Source organism: Cryptomeria japonica, chromosome 5 (assembly GCF_030272615.1).
Source record: "Cryptomeria japonica chromosome 5, Sugi_1.0, whole genome shotgun sequence".
NCBI classification, from domain to species: domain Eukaryota; kingdom Viridiplantae; phylum Streptophyta; class Pinopsida; order Cupressales; family Cupressaceae; genus Cryptomeria; species Cryptomeria japonica.
In genome coordinates this window covers 484,399,684-484,419,769 of record NC_081409.1, presented here as the reverse complement: position 1 = coordinate 484,419,769, position 20,086 = coordinate 484,399,684, and the positions used below count along the sequence as shown (strand labels likewise).

The 20,086-nt window shown below is 40.1% G+C and overlaps 1 protein-coding gene across 2 annotated transcripts in view; it reads left to right on the top strand.

The window, feature by feature from the left end:
• LOC131030759 (uncharacterized) overlaps positions 1-20,086 on the top strand; it is a 167,615-nt gene that overhangs the window by 99,991 nt on the left and 47,538 nt on the right. The window contains exon 3 of one of the 2 annotated variants that reach the window (XM_057961672.2): positions 6,108-6,448. The exons of the other annotated variant lie outside the window; for it this stretch is intronic. Within the exon in view, the coding sequence (XP_057817655.1) occupies positions 6,108-6,128 (21 nt within the window). The 3' untranslated portion in view covers positions 6,129-6,448. Of the gene's footprint in view, positions 1-6,107; positions 6,449-20,086 lie in introns of those variants that run through there. 2 annotated transcript variants of the gene reach the window in all.

The window sequence follows — 20,086 nt, the reverse complement described above, 5'->3', positions numbered from 1 at the left end:
CTATCATCCGTGTCACCCGCCCAATCTGCATCTGTGTATGCTTTGAGAGTGAAATCATCACCCTTTGGATGCCACAACCCAAAATCCATAGTACCTTTCAAATACTTGAAGATTCTTTTTACTGCTTGCACATGTGTTTCCTTTGGTGCTGCTTGATAGCCTTGTAGCTATCACATAGAGAAGACTCCCAATCATAGATCTATATTGAGTTTGATCTGCATCAGGAGATTCATCTTCTTTACTAAGCTTGCAACTTGTGACCATGGGGGTACTCATAGGGTGGCAATCCTCCATTCTAAATTTTCTCAATATCTCCTTAATATAATTTGTTTGTGTAAGAAATATTCCATTACTTGATTGTAAAATCTGCAATCCCAAAAAGAAGGAAAGTTCTCCAAGCATAGACATTTCGAATTCTTTTTGCATATTAGAGGCAAATTCTTCACACACCTTATTTTTGCTACCACCAAAAATTATATCATCTACGTATACAACTACAATCAGCAAATCATTACCTTCATCTTTGAAGTACAAATTACTGTCTGCAGCTCCTCTTTTGAACCCTTGTTTTTGAAGGTAGTTGTTTAATCTGGAGTACCATGCTCTGGGGGCCTGTTTGAGGCCATAGAGAGCCTTTTTTAATCTGCACACATAGTCTTTTTGTTTTGATAGAATGAATCCTTCAGACTGTTCAATATACACTTCCTCTTCTAAATCTCCATTTAGAAAGGCTGATTTTACGTCCATTTGGTATACCTTGAAACCTTTATGACTTGCAAGGGCTAGAAACATTGTGATGGCTTCTAATCTTGCAACTGGGGCAAATGTTTCTTCAAAATCAATCCCTTCCACTTGTGCATAACCTTTGCACACAAGCCTTGCCTTATTTCTTGTAATTTCACCATCCTCATTCATTTTATTACGAAAGACCCACTTGGTTCCAATAACATTTTTGTTTTTGGGCCTTGGAACAAGCTCCCATGTGTGATTCCTTTCAATCTGGTCCAATTCTTCATTCATCACATTTATCCAACACTTGTCTTCCAAGCTTCATCAAAGTTCTTTGGTTCTATTTTGGAAAGTAGACAAAAATGGGCACGTTCGGTTGTGTTGGCAAGTCTTCTCCTTGTTTGAACTTTTGTATCCAAGTCTCCAATTACCAAATCTTCTGGATAGTTTCTTTTAACAAACTTTGATGGTGTTTTTGATGGTGTCTTTTAGGGTGTCTTTGATGGAGTTTCAAAGCTTTCTTGTTCCTCATTTTCACTCTCTTCTTTTGACTCTTCTTCTTCAATTTGTTCCTTAGGATGCTCTTCTACAATATCCTCAAATTGTTTGCCTTCATCAATCTTCACGTTGGCACTTTCAACTATTTTGTGAAGTCTTTTGTTATAGCATTTGTATGCTTTGCTTTTTGTGGAGTATCCAAGGAAGATTCCTTCATTTGATCTAGCATCAAATTTGCCCTAATCTTCTTCATCCCTTCTAATATAGCATGTGCTACCAAAAATTCTAAAATAGTCAAGAGTTGCAGCCCTTCCTTTCCATAATTCATAAGTTGTCTTGTCATTGTTCACCCTTATTTGTGCCCTGTTTAAGATGTATACAGCTGTGTGAACAGCTTCTTTCCAAAAAGTATCAGCAATTTTTGATTCATTCAACATGGCTCTTGCCATTTCTTGGACTGTCCTATTTTTTCTTTCAACAACTCCATTTTGTTGTGGGGTTCTTGCTGCTGAAAGTTGTCTTCTTATCCCATGTTTTGTGCAAAAATCTTCAAACTCATTGGAGGTGAATTCTCCTCCTCGATCTGATCTAAGACACTTTATTTTGGCATCCATTTCATTCTCAACTAATTCTTTGAAAGCTTTAAACTTTCCAAGAGCTTCTGATTTCTCCTTTAGAAAGGCAACCCAGGTCATCCGGGAATAATCATCTATTAATAACATAAAATACCTTTCTCCTTGCAAGCTTTTTGTTCTGGTTGATCCACATAAATCTGTATGTATAAGTTCTAGAGGTTTTGAAGATGCGTATTCTTTAGATTTAAAACTTGCTCGGGTTTGTTTCCCAAGTTGACATTGTTTGCAAATGATGTTTGATGGCTTTGTAATTCTAGGCATATCCCTCACTGCTTCCTTTTTGCTGATTTTGACAAGATTGTCAAAGTTAAGATGGCCTAGCCTTTTGTGCCACAACCAAGTTTCATCTTCTTGAACAAGATTACATGTTTCTTCATTTATTTCATTTAGAATATATAAATTATTTGCAGTTCTATGAGCATTTGCAATAACTTTTCCATCCTTTTTAATCTCACATCCCTTTGGCAAAAAAGTTACACTATGCCCTTGGTCACAAAGTTGGCTTACACTTAACAAATTTTCTTTTAGACCTTTGACATACAACACATTTTCAGTTTTAGTTTTTCCATGATCTAGGCTAAGTGTTCCTTTACTTCTTATTTCTCTTTTTGTGTTATCACCAAATCTTACTGTTCCTTCATCTGTTGGTTTAAAAGAGATAAATTTGTTTTTGTCACCTGTCATATGTCTTGAGCATCCGCTGTCCACATACCATCTATCCTTCTTGTTCTTGGCATGGAGAGCTATTTGAACAAATAAGGATTCTTTTTCTTCTTTCTGTTTCTTCTTCCAAGTCATTTTGGATTTTTCTTCCCTTTTGATAGGTGCATCTTCCTTCTCATTTTGCTTTGGTAGATTAGGAAAGATAGTTCTGCAAAACCGGGCTGTATGCCCAAAATTGTGACATTTGCAACACATTACATCATAATTCATGAGAGGAGAAAATGGATTGTAATTCTTTTGAGTAAGGTTAGAAACATTTCTAGTGTAACTTCTGCAATTAACTGCTTTATGACCAAACTTGTAGCATGAAAAACAATGTCCATTGAATGGATAATAATTGTTAGGTACATGTGATTGCTTTAGGTGAGATCTTTTCAAATCATTTGAAGGAGGATTAGTTCTTTGAGGAACATTCTTCTTTCTTTTATTCTCCACTACTTTCCATGAGGTATCCAAGGTTTTTGAACTAGTAGCCTTTGCTTTTTAATCTCCTATATGGCCAAGACCTGTTTTGTTGGATGTAGGTCTTTGTGAATTGAGAAGTTTATCTAACTTTTTGGTGTTGTTGTCAAACTCTTGAAATTTCTCCGAATCCTTTCTTAAGGAGACAATTTCTGATTCTAATTTGCTGCATTCTTCCTCCTTTCTTTTGAGCTGATTCTTTATTTCCTCCTCATTCCTCTTTGCTTCCTCTAGTTGCACTTTCAAGTCTTCAATGAGCTTGCTTGATTCTTGCCATTGTGTCTTATATTTTGAGACCCTTCTTTTTAGCTTTTCATTTTGTTTATATGCATAATGTAACTCCTCTTCAAGATCTACATCTTCTTCATCACAAGTAGCTTCTTGTTCTGCTTCTTTCTCATCTTCATCATCTTCAACTTTCATTGCCATGAAGAGGATCTCTTCACCATCACTGCTGGTACAATCTTCAAAGTTTTCTTCTGATTAACTAGAGCTTTGCCTAGAGTAGAAGCTCTTCTTATGTTTTGAAAATTTCTTCTTGAAGGATTTCTTTCCTTTCTTCTTTGAATAGTTTTTCTTCTCCTCTTCATTATTTTCACTTTCATTTTGGGGACACTTTGAAGCATAGTGCCCAACCTTGCCACAATTGAAGCATTTGAATGGGAATTTGCCTTTGTATTTGCCTTTACCCTTTTTGAACTTCCTCATGAATTAAGCTTCTGCCTCATCTGATTCACTACTTGCACTTTCATTTGGTACATAATTTTTATTCTTACCCTTCTTTGATGCTTTGAAGGATACCTCCTTTTGTGATGGTTTGTGTTCAACTCTCATTTCATAGGCTGTGAGAATCCCATGCAACTCATCTTTTGTCAACTTGTCCAAATCTTTCATTTCTTCTATTGTTGATATCTTGGAGTCAAATTTCATTGTCAAGGATCTTATCAATTTTCGAACAAGGACCTTTTCTTCAATATCTTCTCCTAGTCCTCTGATTGCATTCACAATTTCATCCACACGCTGAAAATAAGTGGCTATGTCTTCATCTTCCTTCATTGTAAGGCTTTCAAATTTCGTTCTATGTGATTGTAGTTTGGCCTCTTTTACTTTCTCATCCCCTTCATAAATACCTTTCAATTTGTTCCATATCTCTTTGGCTGATTTGCAATGCATGACCTTTGTGAACCTAGAATCTGCAAGGCTACATAGAAGAGCATGTTTGGCTTTGGCATTATTCTCACTTTTGTTCTTTCCTGCTTGGTCTGTTGGAGGATTAGATGGAGGTGAGTAACCATCTACCACAGATTGCCAAACATCATAACCAAGTGCATTCAAGTAGGCTTCCATCTTGATGCTCCAAAATGCATAATTTGTCCCATCAAAGATTGGGTTTCTAATTGCTGCATAATTATCTGCCATGGTGCTCTTTAGGATCTTCCTTTAAGCTGTAAGGTTATCTCCAAAGGAACCTTGCTCTAATACCAATTGAAGAGCACTCAAATATACTGAGAGGGGGGGGTGAATCAGTATATTATATGTAGTCACATAAATCTGTCCATTTTAATTAAATGAATATTTCGTATTTATTTGATTAAAAATCCACTAGCCATCAGTTAATTAAATTAATATTTAATTAATTTATCCCCAAACATTCTTCTATTAATTAAATAAATTATTCAATTTATTTTAATTAATTCATTAAACCAAATACAAATCAATTAAATAAATAAAATCAATTTATTTAATTAAATCCCCCTTTTCCTCTTTTAAATAAATTAAATAAAACATTTATTTAAATCATTATCCCCACCCCACTTGCATTTTCCTACAAATGCAACTTGCACATATTTTGAAATAAATGAATTTTTATTTTAAATAAAATCCTATTTTCCCTCACCCACTAAATCTACTTGCAAAATCTAATCCCCTTCTAGATTCTTCTAACCCCTTCCTAATTAGCCTAATCCATCCCCTAATTATTGTCACATTCCTAAGCAAAATGGAGTCACTTCTCAAAGTCTAAAAGTCTTTGATAACCATTAAAGGCTTTCAACCTTCAACCACTAAATGGCTCAAAGTCTTTGATAACCATTGAAGGCTTCCAACTTTCAACCACTTAATCCCCAAAGTCTCCAATAACCATTAATGGTTAATTCAACCCTCCCACATGGTTAAAACATTTGTTTTGACTCAACCTCTACCCAACCCAAGGGTCTCATCAGGCCTTTAATGCTTTGACCATGATTATCTCTTAATCATTTGCACAAAGGTTTATCCTTGCATTAACTCCTAATTCAGTGGGTAAACCTAACTTAGACTTGACCCTTAGCCTTTAGATAACCATGAGGTCTTCTCAGGCCTTTAATGCCTCCAACCTCTTTTCTCAACCCAACCCTATGTTGACACTTGTCACCATGTCATTGGTGCCAATTGTGCACATGGATCCCCAACTTTCAAGCTTGACCCTTGATTAAACCTTTCAATCCTGGCCATCCATTGCTCCATTTTTCCTATAAATAGAGCCCATTCCTTCATAATCCAGATCCTGAAAACTTGTAAGCATTTAGACTATAGCCATTTTAGAGAGCATTTAGCATAGCATAACTAAATCTTGTCTTTTTGGTAAAATCAATCATTTTAGCATTAAAAATAGCTTTTAATTTCATGTTTGGAGCTATTCTACAAATCTCAATCCTCCATAAGCATCCATAGTGCAAAAAAAGCTGCTGAGAGCTACACTATTTTGGAACTTGGAGAGGAGAGGAACAAGGGAGAAAGAACTAATATCATGTTGAGAGATAGTTGGAGATATCTCATTGTCTTACTTCTTTAGTTAGATTCATTAGCATGTTTTTAGTGTCTCCTTTGGAATGCCTTCATGTGTTTGGTTTTTGATTGACTAACGCTAACGTCTTCTGTGTTTTTGTGTTCTTTAATCTTAAGCTAACATTGTGTCATTTAGGAAAGCATCATTTGGTGAACCCGACGTGAATCGAACACGCAACCTTCTGATCATTTTTTTTTGAAATTAACATTTTGCTTGTTGAAATTGCCACACAGGTCGCGCTTCGGCGCTATTGAACGCGTTTTAGCGCTGTTGCAACAATTTCTTTTAGCGCTATTGATCCTAAGATAGCGCTATTGAAAATGTTTCAGCGCTATTGGAAACATTTTAGCGCTATTGTCACAGTTTCAGCGCTATTGACACACTTCTAGCGCTTTTGTCTTCTCGGATTTTTCTCTTCTTTCAGCGCTACCGTTTAAATTAGCGCTTCTGATCACGCAGACTAGCGCTATTGTATGAATCAGCGCTTCTGCAAAAACACAGAATAGCGCTATTGCGACAGAGTGTCGCCCAAATTGACTTGTAACCAAAAAATCAGAATTTAGGCTTGTGGAAGCCCCCCCTTTGAGCATTGATTTTATTAACTTGTTTCTTTTCTTTGTGTAGGTTAACAACCCAACAAAAATCACAAAAAATTTTCATTTAAGTGCTTAAAAAGAACTTAAAAACACAAAAACAGTTTTTCATTGTTTTCTAGTTAGGCCTCATTTTCTTTGGTGCTTAAAATTAACAAACACAAAATTTGATTTCATTGCATTAATTGGGACCTAAAATTTACAAGCCACACTTCAATTTTTGGGCAAAAAAAGAACAAACCACTTGTTTTTGATTTTTTTTTTTTTGGCAAACAAATTTTCCTTCAAAGCAAAACGTGTTTTTCATTAAGTTGACCAGGATTTCCCAATTCTAGATTACAAAACACATTGCCTTTGAAGTTAAAAAGAACACCATGACTGTTGGAGCAACATCTCCAAATAGTTAGATCATATTGCCATGATGGATTAAAAAGAACAAGTGAATTTCGTGTTTGGCACGCTTGTGCACAAAGGTCAGTCAAGTGGACCTACTTCTAACACACACTATCCTCTCCCTTGGCTCTCGTGGTCCTAGGTGCAAGAGAAAAGTGTTAGTAACACTCAAAATTTTATTTTTTAAGAGAGGCCTACCAAGGGATCGATACTCTTGGGAACGACCTCGAGCGGTAAATCCTTCGAGCCGCTATAGAAATCAGGTGAGAGCGAAAGCTGTAGCCTTGGGTATAGCTGTTCCTACAGTGTAACTGGCCGAAAGGACAAATGGGCCCCACCACCAGTTACAAGGCTCTTAAGTGAGTCACTGCAGAATGAACTTATGTCCAAAAACATCGAACATGACTAAACATTTTTAAGTAGTAGCCCACCCGTTCTATTGATTGAGGATATTTGAGATATAATTTAATGCAAGAGCATAGATGGTTTTGCTCCCAAGATACTCACCATACATATTTCCTTGAGTAGAAACATAGCTTTTTGAAAAGTCACTTGTGGCTTGATAAAAGTGGTGACTCCCCCATCATAGGGATCATCTATTTGTTATGCTCGTGCAAGACTTAGTATATCACATCCTTACCTGCCACGGCAGGATTCATAAGGTATGTAGTACCAAAGTCGAAGAAATATCAAGATGTGGGCTAAATTTATCACAACTGGCCATTTGACCTTAGGGATAAAAAGTGTTTGAAGTGTGTTCGTTTTACAGACCTAGTGCAAATTGAGCCGACTTCAGGCTTTGGAAATACACCTTAAAATAAATCTAAAGGAAGGGTCAAAAACAAGTCCAAGGATTGGGTTGATCTAGACCCATACTCATTTGTGCCTTTGAGGCTACAATTTTGTGTTTGGGTGCTTGCTTTGTTTTCTTGTCAAAGAAAAATCAGAAAATCAATCCCAAAAACAAAGTATTCATCCAACATCTGTCAACACAACCAAAAATACCAAAAACAAAGTGCAAACAACACAGAGTCACAACTTTTATGACCATTCTTCACATCTTGCGAAAGAAGAAGTGTCATCAGAATATCAACTTGAAAAGGAGACCATTGAGCTCAAAGGCTTTGATCAAAAGGAGGAAATTCTTCTATATCAATTGACAAATCTTTGTCTCCCATAGAGTCTTTTTACATCGCATGCGTCTATACCTTCAAAGTAAAACAAACGAGTTTGATTCAAAATCATTGAACCGCAGAGCTTTTATGCAATATAGAGCTCTGAGTTATCACAAAAATCAAGGAGGAAAGATTAATCCCCACTTTTTCCCCAACATCTGCATCACCTACAACACAGCTCGAGAAATACCTACAACACCTGAAAGGGAAGAGGTAGAGTTTGTCCCATTTATAACCCAAAGTTTTTATTGAAGTTGAAAAACAAAAACATCCATTATCTCACTCATACATCATCACTTCATCATCAATCCATCCCAAAACTCTCAAAACATTAAGAGGTTCTTGTCCCAAGATTCCTTTTTAGATATTGCTTGAAATCAAACACATCACATCACTTTTTAGATTGTTTCTACATCTAGGATAAGCTCATCCTAAGAGACACATCTACGCAGGTTAAAACTAGTTCATGAGTGAATCCTCTCATTGCTAGGTAGTCAAAATCTGTAACACATCTCAGATTTCTCTACACCTTATCACATCAAATCTTATCAAAACAAACAAGCAATTCAAAGAAGGAATTTCGGTTACATTTACCTTAAAGTGCTAGAGATCCCCATACAACACAAATCACCAATCATCAATCTTTCATTTCATCACCAACTCATCATCATCTTCAATCAACTTCAAAACAAACTTGCAAACAAAATGGCTCAAACCCGATCACGATCAAGGCAGCGAGAAATAGAAATTGAGGAAGAAGAGGACAACCTCAATGAATTTCAAGAAGCACTTGGAGGAAATGTGAATGACGAAAACCCAAGTACTCCCACTCCTTCAACAATCGAAAGGGTTCAGCATAACCCTCATTTTAACAGATTATTTGATGAAATACTAAGGAGCAATGCGGATGCTCACTTTTTAAGACTTGCTCAAGAAGGAGCCAAACTCCCCTCTGAATTTGATCTTGCCCAATTAAGACAAGCATCAGAAAGACAAAGTCGCCATGAGGAGGAAAGAGGTAGAAATCACATCAGATATAACATCCCTCGAGGTAACCCACCACCTCCTCCTCCAAATGAAATGGAGATGTTGCGGCAACAAGTCGAGAATCTCGCCCAACAACTTCATAGTGGTGTTAAGACCAATCAATTCTCACTTAACGACATCTGTCCCTATCCGTTTGATAGGAATCTTTATATGCCACCCTTTCCACGTGGGTTCGAAACACCAAAATTCAAAAAATATAGAGGAAAGGGAGATCCCCGCGATCATGTCCGAGAATTTCATTCCGCTTGTCTCGAAGTCGCATCTGAAGACACATACTTAATGCGCCTTTTTCCCCAAAGCTTGGGAGGAACAACCACATCATGGTTTTTCCGACTACCAGGTGGCATAAGAACATTTGAGGAATTCATCCAGAAGTTCCTATCTCATTACTCTTATAACATTGAACGCGACATCACCATGGCTGATCTATGCAACACCAAACAAAAACCAGGTGAATTATTCTCAGTATTCCTGCAACGATGGCGCCAAATGTCTAGCAGACGTTCTCTTTAGTTACCTGAACGAGAACTAGTGGAAATTTTCATTTCCAACTTAAACGAAGAAATGGAATTTCACCTGGATGTCAAAGATATAGATTCTTTTAACGATATGATCACCAAAGGTATAAAATGTGAAAGGGCACTCATCAAAAAAGGACTCATCAAAATCTTTAATGAACCAAAAGATGGTCCTCGCCCGCGCTTCAATAGCGATAAACCGAACTTCTGGAACAAGAATAAGAATATCGTCAACGATGGAGTTGTGGATGCTCGGACTGTCCAAAATGCACAACCTGTGGTTCGGTTTGCAGGACAAAATCCTCCACCTCAAAATAACACAAATGTTCCTCTTAATCAAGGTCGCATCACATCTCATGATGAACCAAGACCTCGTCCACAAAAACAAAAACGCACATACACTCCCTTAGGGGAACCCATTGAAACAGTGATGCGACAACTCATTTCTCAGAATTTGATCACTTTACCTAAGTTATCAAATTATGAGCCTCAAGTCAAACCGGCATGGTGGAGAGATACTGAACATTGTGAGTTCCATCAAGGAAGAGGACACAAGACAAGTAATTGTCACCGATTGAAAGATCTCATTCAGGATCTTATTGATCGAGGAGAAATTGAAATTGAAGGGCATGACCCAAAAACAACCAATAATGATCATCAGATGTTCAAGAATCCACTTCCATCACAAGATCAAAGGGGTCCTTCCACTTCCCGACGAGGCACTGATACCACTGATTATACGCAGGCTGCGTATAACTACACTGTAAATCATCTGTATGATGCCAGTGAACAAATTGCAACCATAACCTTCAAAAATCCCAACTCCAATTGCAATGTTGTTACGCGTCGCGGCAAAGTTACCATAAAGGCAGCTCCACAAGGCACCACCTCCATCCCAAAGCAGTACAATCTTGTGGAACAATTAGACAAAACGCCTGCGCTTATATCCATTTTAGAGCTATTACGCCTATCACCATCTCATAAAACAATCTTGGATCAAGCACTCCAAGAGGCGTCAGTCCCTGCAAACCTGAACACGGACCAATTTCAAGCCATGGTTGGAAATCTAAAGTCATCACCTTGTCTCACTTTTTCCGAAAGTGACAACTCTTCGTTCCAACAACCTCATAACGCCTCACTCCACATTGAAGGCTTTGTCAACCAACACAGGATCAAGCGAGTCTTGATAGATAATGGAGCAGGCCTAAACATCTATACACTACAGTTGGTCACAGCATTGGGTTATGCAATAGAATCAGTGGATCCTCGCAAGAAGATCACCATCAAGGCCTATGATGATGCAGAGCGTTCATCCAAAGGAGCTGTGGTACTACCAATCCGAGTAGGCCCCGTGGTAAAGCACATCATTTGTCAAGTTCTGGACCTTCCTCTGGCATATAATCTATTATTAGGGAGACCTTGGATACATGCCATGCAAGCCATTCCATCTACCTACCATCAATGTATCAAGTTCCCACATAATGGTGCAGAGATCACAATCTTGGGCGATGCAAATCCCTTTGCATTTTGCCATAATATCAGCCATCAACCGGAGATTACTGTTCCTAATAATAGAGAAGCCATTTCCTCCACATCATATGTAAATCCCGCCTCTCTTGCCAGTTCAAACACCCCTATACCCAAGCAAGAAAAGCTTAAGATGAAAGTCGCAGAGGAAGGTCCTAGAGAATACAACTTGAGTCAGCTCTTTTGTGTGGGACAAATGCCCACTTCTCCTAGAACACATGGTAAACCACAGCAGTTACTCCAGCAACCACTAATCACGCCTGCATGTGCCTTGACGCCTTTCATCCTTGGAAAGAGTCAAGAGGAAGAGACAGAAGATGAGGACCTAGCGGAATGGATCTATAAAGATCCCATCACCACTGATAAACCGCGAGTTACACTTCCTACAGAACAGTATGGCAAAGGCCTCCTCATTATGCAAAGAATGGGATATGATGGTCAGAGTGCTTTGGGATACTGCAAACAAGGACGACATGAACCTCTGCTACCAGAATTCAAGCCCAAAGGTAATACAGGCCTAGGCTTTGAAAAAGAAGTCCTTCCTAAACTCAGGTTCAAAGGAAAACCCAGCAAACCATTTTGCCCACCTACTGCAAAGAGGACACCTTTCATAATCAAAGCACCATCAAACATTATCCCCACTGCCCCATCGAGGCTCACAACCCCACCGCAACCGTCATCAATATCATTCATCCCACCAAATGAACCAGTAATCCTATCAGGAACACCATTTGTAGCAGCAACTATATTGGAACCCGCAGCAGCATCTATGGCACCAGCCATTCCAACAGAAGTCACTAAATCAACACTGCCGATACTTCCAGTGACAAATCCATTAAACCCCATCACGATTCCTACAACACCGATCACTACAAAGGTACATCAACCAATCAAACCTGCAATATTTAACTCCAAAGACATCCCAGTATGGTATAGCAATCGGATGCTGGAAAGTGATTCAGAGACCGACTCACACGAGTGGGAATTTGATTCTGTACAGCTTAATACTTCAGATGAGGAAGACACATCACCACCTCCACCATGCAAAGACATCCCTATTTACGGAGAAGCACAGATAAAGACCACTTGGGTTCCTGAGCTGGAAACATCTTCCACAGACCCTACGTCTCATCCTACGCCTGATTCTGACAGGGAAAGTACCATCAACGACCTTCACCACACTGTCTTGACCCTCACTGATACCTCTAACGAACTTAATCTAGTCGATGAAGTAATGCCCATTGTCCACCCTGAACTCATCGAATGGAACCAACCAAATCCCCCATGTCTTGATCTCTTCCAAAACGATGAGGCTATCATTGACTTTTTGGAATTACGGGATAATCTACCAAGCGGGGATCACAAAGCTGGATTCGCCATTGAACTTAATAGCGCAGCATACTTCGGGGCGGATGCCAAACCTTTCAGCTGCAAAAACATAACAATAAAACATGGATCTTCCAGTGAAAACCACACTGTGGCGCTGTTTGATCCGACAAAAGTAAAAAGAAAGAGCGTATCCAACGGTGAAAACCTCTCTGAGGCGCCTGAGGATGAAGGGTTTGACATTCTCCCTGCTAGTACACAACAGGAACGATCCACGATTCTTATCGAGGAAACCAATGAATACAATGTGGGGACTCCTGAAAATCCTCATATCATACATCTGGCATCTCTTCTCACTCCAGAGGAACAGCCTAAGTTTATCGAGTTCTTCCAGAAGCGTCAGATCAACTTCGCATGGTCATATGCAGACATGCCTGGGCTTGATCCTGATTTAGTCATGCATCACCTCACCGTAGCAGAAGGAGCCAAACCTGTCAAGCAGAAGCTTCGTAAGATGCATCCTCAGATTGCAGTGCTAGTCAAAACAGAACTCAAGAAACTCCTAGATGTTGGTTTCATTAGGCCAATTGATTATGTAGAATGGATCTCCAATATTGTGCCTGTCGGCAAACCAAAAGGGGGCATCCGCATTTGTACAGACTTCAGAGATCTGAATAAGGCATGTCCTAAGGATGACTTTCCCCTACCAAATATCGACATCATAGTGGATCTAACAGCAGGACATGCGATGCTTTCACTCATGGATGGCTTTTCTGGCTACAATCAGATAAAGATCGCACCCGAAGATCAACATAAGACAGCCTTCACATGTCCATGGGGCACATACTGCTGGAATGTAATGCCTTTTGGTCTAAAGAATGCAGGAGCGACCTATCAAAGAGTAATGACCACCATCTTCCATGACATGATGCATACTATGATGGAAGATTATGTGGATGACTTACTAGCAAAATCACTTACTAGAGAAGGACATCTCCACATCTTAGATCAAATCTTTGATAGACTGGAACAATATCATGTTCGACTCAACCCAAAGAAATGTGTCTTTGGAGTGACCTCCGGGAAGCTTCTAGGATACATTGTCTCAAGCAAAGGCATTGAGGTCGATCCAGCAAAGGTTAAGGCAATAATGGACATGCCACCTCCAAAGAATATCAGTCAGCTAAGGACACTACAAGGACGGCTTCAATCCATCCGAAGATTCATTGCACAATTGGCTGATAAGTGTCACCCATTCACACACCTGCTACACAAGAACATCCGCTTTCAGTGGGATGACAGATGCCAGCAAGCATTTCAGACGCTTAAAGACTATCTCATGAATCCACCATTGCTGATGCCACCAGATCCAAGTAGACCGTTGTTACTTTATATCTCAGCGACAAGTACAGCATTAGGTGTACTACTGGCACAACATAATGCAGAAGGCAAAGAATGTGCTATATACTACATCTCTCGCACACTGATTGGCTATGAACTCAATTACACACCTATTGAGCGAGCTTGCCTAGCAGTAATCTTGGCAGCCACTAAATTGCGGCACTATCTATTAACACACAAGGTACAACTCATCGCAAAGATTGATCCACTCAAGTACTTACTCAGCAAAGCAGCATTGACAGGTCACTTGGCCAAATGGGTGATGATTCTAAGTGAATTTGACATTGAGTATGTGGACCGTAAGGCTATCAAAGGGCAAGTTATTGCAGATCAGTTGGCCGATGCACCACTCATAGGCGATCATCCTCTCATTTCCAATTTTCCAGATGAAGAGATATTCATGATCACAGAAGCACAGCCATGGAAACTATATTTTGATGGTTCATACACTAGGCATGGCTCGGGGGCAGGCATTCTGTTTATCACACCTCAAGGTGATAGCATCCCGAAGTCTTACAGGCTCACATTTCCATGCACAAACAACATAGCAGAGTATGAGGCTTTGATCACAGGACTCAGGCTAGCCATACAATGGAAATTACAAGAACTGCAAGTATATGGCGATTCCCAACTAGTCATTCGACAAGCAACAGATGAATATCAGACCAAAGATGATAAACTCATGCCATATAGGCAAATGGTGGACGCTCTAAAGACATCATTTACTACTATCACTTTTGAGCAGATACCAAGAGATCAGAATCGAGCTGCTGACGCTATGGCTACCATCGCATCTCTACTAGATCTTCCACAGAATTCAACACGCTACGAGTTCTTGGTAGAACAGCTTTGGATCCCCGCTTATGATATCCCCGAATCTGAAATGATATGTCGCCTTGTTGGTTCTGAATCCCCATGGTACGGTGAGTTCTACACCTATCTCCGCGATCATACCCTTCCTCCCAACCAATCAAATAACCAACGAAAAACCTTCATTCGCCAAATTGCTCGATATACCATTATTGCCGAAACCCTATACCGACGTAGTCTTGATGGTACTCTCCTTCGATGTCTGGAACAAGATGAGATAACAAAGGTTTTGGAAGAGGTACATGAAGGAATTTGCGGGACTCACTCAAGTGGTCCATCACTAGCCAAGAAGATCATGCGAGCTGGATACTATTGGCCATCTATGGAAAAGGATTCCTACTACTTTGTCAGGAAATGCAAGAAATGTCAAGTTCACGGTGACCTGATACATGCACCAGCACAGGAACTGCAACCAATCACAACACCATGGCCTTTTTGTCAATGGGGCCTTGACCTTGTGGGTAAGATTCATCCATCTTCATCCAATGGCCATAAATTCATTATTACCGCTACCGAATATTTCACAAAGTGGATCGAAGCTGTTCCACTTACCCAAGTCACCGGCAAGCAGATCGCCTCATTCATCCTCAATTACATCATCTGCCGGTATGGTGTACCCATGTCCATCGTCACAGATAATGGTCTTCCTTTTAAAAATCAGGATGTCCGTGAACTTTGTGAGAAATTTCATATCCAACACCGCTTTTCCACTCCCTATTACCCACAAGGCAATGGTCAGGCCGAAGCATCCAATAAAAACATATTGAGGATCCTAAAGAAGACAGTCAATGATGCCGATCGTGATTGGCATGTTCAATTGAATCCAGCGCTATGGGCATATCGAACTAGCATTCGAACCCCTACAGGTGCAACTCCTTATTCATTGGTCTATGGTGCAGAAGCTATCTTGCCTATTGAGGTCGAGATACCATCCTTACGGGTTTCCTTGCATAATCTCATTAATGATGAAGCATATAGAGTATCCCGTCTTCAGGACTTAGAGTTACTTGACGAGAAGCGACAAGCTGCATACAATCACCTCAAAGCCTATCAGTAGCGCATGAGTAGAAGCTACAATCACCGAGTTAGATCTCGTACATTTGAGGTAGGTGATCTTGTTCTTCGAGAGAATCCTCGCAACCAACCAAATAGAGAACATCAAGGCAAGTTTGAATCAAATTGGCTCGGCCCATATGTTGTCACTGCTGTATTCGGGTCCGGGGCATATCAGTTGGCTACTTCAGAAGGAGAACCACTTGCAGATCCAATCAATAGCATGCACCTCAAAAGGTTTTATACCTAAGGTGTATAGAGCATCAGGCTCCACTGCATATCAGAAAATACCAAAAACATTCAGAAAATGTCCTAAAGAAAATACAAAAACATTCAAAAAAGTAAAGAAAAATCATGCATCCAAACGGTGAACAACCACTCCGGTGGCACCTTGGGTAAGTGCGATGGCGAAAACCTGGCAAACAGGCGCCACTCGTAAAGGCAATGGCTCCAGTATCTTTCAGGCTCGTTGCGATCACATTCATACATACACACATCCATCCATCCCAACCATGGCTTGTTATTTGATCTGCAATTAAGATAGTACTCCATGCGTCTAGCATCCCACCTTTTCATAGTCAGGTCTACAAACTGGGGGCAATACCCTTACCCTAGTGATGGAAGTGGATTCTACATTATCTTGTATATCATTATGCTCTTCATTCAGGCAATCATCAGAAAATATCAAAAAAAAAAAATTCACAAACAATACAAAATCCAAAAACATTCAAAAATGATTCACAAAATCCAAAAACATCGGAAAAACCATCGAAAATCACCCAAAAACATGACAACACCTTGTACATACTCATCCGATCAGATACAAAACAAACATTGCGACAAACTACTCACACAATAACCATTTACCAATCAACCACACAATCCACATCAACAATCAAAACCTGTCTTTAAACAAGGATGCATCCTTCCTTATCAAAAACAAAGACAAGATGACATTTTCTTTGACAAGAAAATTCTGTTAAGCTATCAAATACCTGGTTGATTTGTGAGTACAATCGTTTGTTTATCTGTATCAGAATCTTTCCGCATTGTTTTGTATCGTTTGCGCATTATTTCCGATGAAGTTCTAGGGCATGTACTAATGGTGTCTACGTGGGAAGTTCACTAAGCTACGTGATCTTATGCAAAATGCAGTCATAAATCACTACGGCTTGCTGACTACAGCGTATACCTCGACCATATGAGCATGAACCATTACCAAGGATCCATTTTCTTTATTCTTTATGTATATACTATTTGTTTACAGGTACAATGCTCATTCTTTGGTTCCTCCTCATCCAATTTGGATAAAGGTTTTTATTTCTTAGTACGGTATGCACTTGTCTCAGGATATGATCAGCCTAAGATCAAGGAGGACGATCCAAGTCATGCATGAAAGGAGATAATCCTTGCTTGTTCCGCAAGCAATACTCTAGTCGACTTGACCCTTATATCAAGTTGCTTGTATTAACTTGCTATATTAAAATCCATGAAAGAAATACTCAGGTCATCTTGAATCATTGTGTCAAGATGCTTGTATTCTCTTCCAACATTTTAAAGCTCAATGATGAAAATAGAGCACTATGGATCGTCATTTCACCTCATCTGTTTATACATTTGCATTCCGTTGCATATCACCCATCCATTCATTCATATGTAGCATTTACATGCAAAAATAACTAAAAGCTGGTCTTGGATACAAATCACGACCGAGTACTCTGATACATCATCAGTGCATCATGCAAAGTCTTACAAGATCTTGCATTCTTCATGATCATATCATCATTACATTTAGGTGCATCTTGCATTACGTCCATTCATGTCATGTTAAAAACTTAAACATTGCATATAGTTCATTGTTGACATTAGTTTTCATTAAAATCATTTGCATCATTGCATCAATCATAAATAATTAGATCCATTCATGGGATTCAATTGTCTTTGATTGTATTAAATCATTTAATAAACATTCATTTCATATTAATTATCCATTATCATTTTATTGTCTTCATTTATCATTTGCATTCATTTCTTTATAGTTAAAAGGTGCATTCATTCATTACTAAGTATCTTATTATGCTCATCGTAAGCTTCGTTCACCTTGCATTCATTATCATTACATTAAGGTGCAGATATTATACCCATTAGTTATTGTATCATCCCATTATCATTTGTACTTACAAACATATTTAACGCATTTTTCATAAGACCATTTGTTTACAAAACATTGGTTCATACCATTTCATATATCCATTTTACGTATGCATGCATTTAAAACACATTATCATATAAACACTTGTACTTTACATTTGTTTATCCATTTACATTCATTTACCACATCATCATATACACATTTGTACTTTACATTTTGTTTCTCCATATTACATTCATCTAAACACATCTAGATGCATATCCATACATAAAATCATTCATCTAAACCATTGCATTAACATCATCATATAAATCATCTTATCATTGCATAGCAATAGGAAACACTATAAATCCTGTTCATAAATCATCATAAGCATACATCATCATCATGGCATTCCGTACATAAAGCATTACATCACAAATCAAATACATCATACACATATAAACCTGCATTCATATGTCAGTATACAACATCATAACTCATCATAAAAACATGCATAAAAGAAACATCTCATCAAATGCATACATGTACACATATCCATCTAAGAAATAAATCATCATGATGCATAAACATCCATACATAATCACATGCATAATCATCACAAATATGGGATCTCCTCATATATATCAACTCATATATAAGAGTACAATGAAGTCTACAAAATCGGATACCAAGAGCCATCCAAGATACAGTCCAAAATAGACAATGATACAATACATGTATGCAAAAATGCTCTCTCAAATGCCGCTCTGGCCAGATGCTATACCAGCACCACCCCTACCTGCTCCACCACTGGTACCCGCACCACCTGATCCATCTCTCCGTGGAGGCCTCATCGAACCCCCACTCCCTCCTGCATCTCCTAATCTATCCCGCCTCAAAGGACCCATCACTCCCCCACTGCTCTGCATCCTCTGTGATCGCTCGGATCTCGTCTGCCGCATCTGGGTATAACTGAGAGCTCGCTGACTGAATGGCACAACCTGCTCATATAAACCTCGCCAATACTCTATCTCAACCTATGCTCGCCCAAACTGCCTCATAATCTCCCCTGTAGGACCCTGTGCTCCTACTCCCGCTCAGACTCTCTCCTGCAGCTCCGCCAATCTCTCCACCGCAGTATCTCTCTCCCGCAGCACCACTGTCAGCTCCGACTCACGTGCAAATAGCTGCACATCCCTAGCTGCTACCTCCGCCTCTAATCTCTCCACCCGGGTCTGCAAATAACCTATCATATGCTCCTGCAGATCCCCAGTAGCTCCCTCCCCCATATCCATGGCTGCTGCACCTGTATCACCCCCACCACTAGGTCCCTCCCCTGCACCTGTATCCATCGGGATCTCTCTCTCCATCCCCCTCCCACTCAGCTGCACTCCTCCCTGCATCAAAGGTCCCTGTGATATCTGCAGAGGTAGTCCACCTCTCCCTCTCCGCTGCCTCGGCATCCCCAAACCTCCTCCACCTCCTCCTCCACCTCCTCCACCTCCATCTCCTCCACCACCTCCATCTCCACCTCCTCCTCCTCCTCCTCCTCGACCTCCTGCTCTCCGTCCTCGTCCCCGTCCCCTCTCATCCTCAAATGCTGGGATCGGCTCAGCTAGGTCTGATATCCGTAGAATCGGGTGCGCCGCCCGATACTGTGTATACTCTGCTGTAACCCCTGCATCCACGACCCTCGGTCGTAAGTCCCATGGCCTCGCCTGCAGTGTCCAGAACTCTGCCAGTGCCTGATCATACGGTAGCACTGGACCCCATGCATACCGCTCTCAGATCACTCGTGCATACTCCCTTGATCCGCTAGGCAGTCCCTGCTGCCGTCCAAACTGCCTCATCACCCGTCCTGGCACCTGTCTCTCCACATGATAAGAGGTCCTCCCAATGAGGAATCGGGTCATGAAGCAATACGGTAGTGCCTCTGCATCATCCTCCCATGGCTCACACTCTAAGTATGGCCGCCAGATCACTGCATCTAGGTCATCCAATGCCCGTCGCCACCACTCTAACTTCCCCAAGTGGGGCTGACTCATCATGCCACTATACATAAACATGTATGGCTGGTCCACGGCTCGAAATCTGAGACTCACCGGTCGAGTCACTGGTAGGTGCTCCCATGCCCACACATGCAGCAGCGTCATGCCCACTGCTAGCGACCCCCGC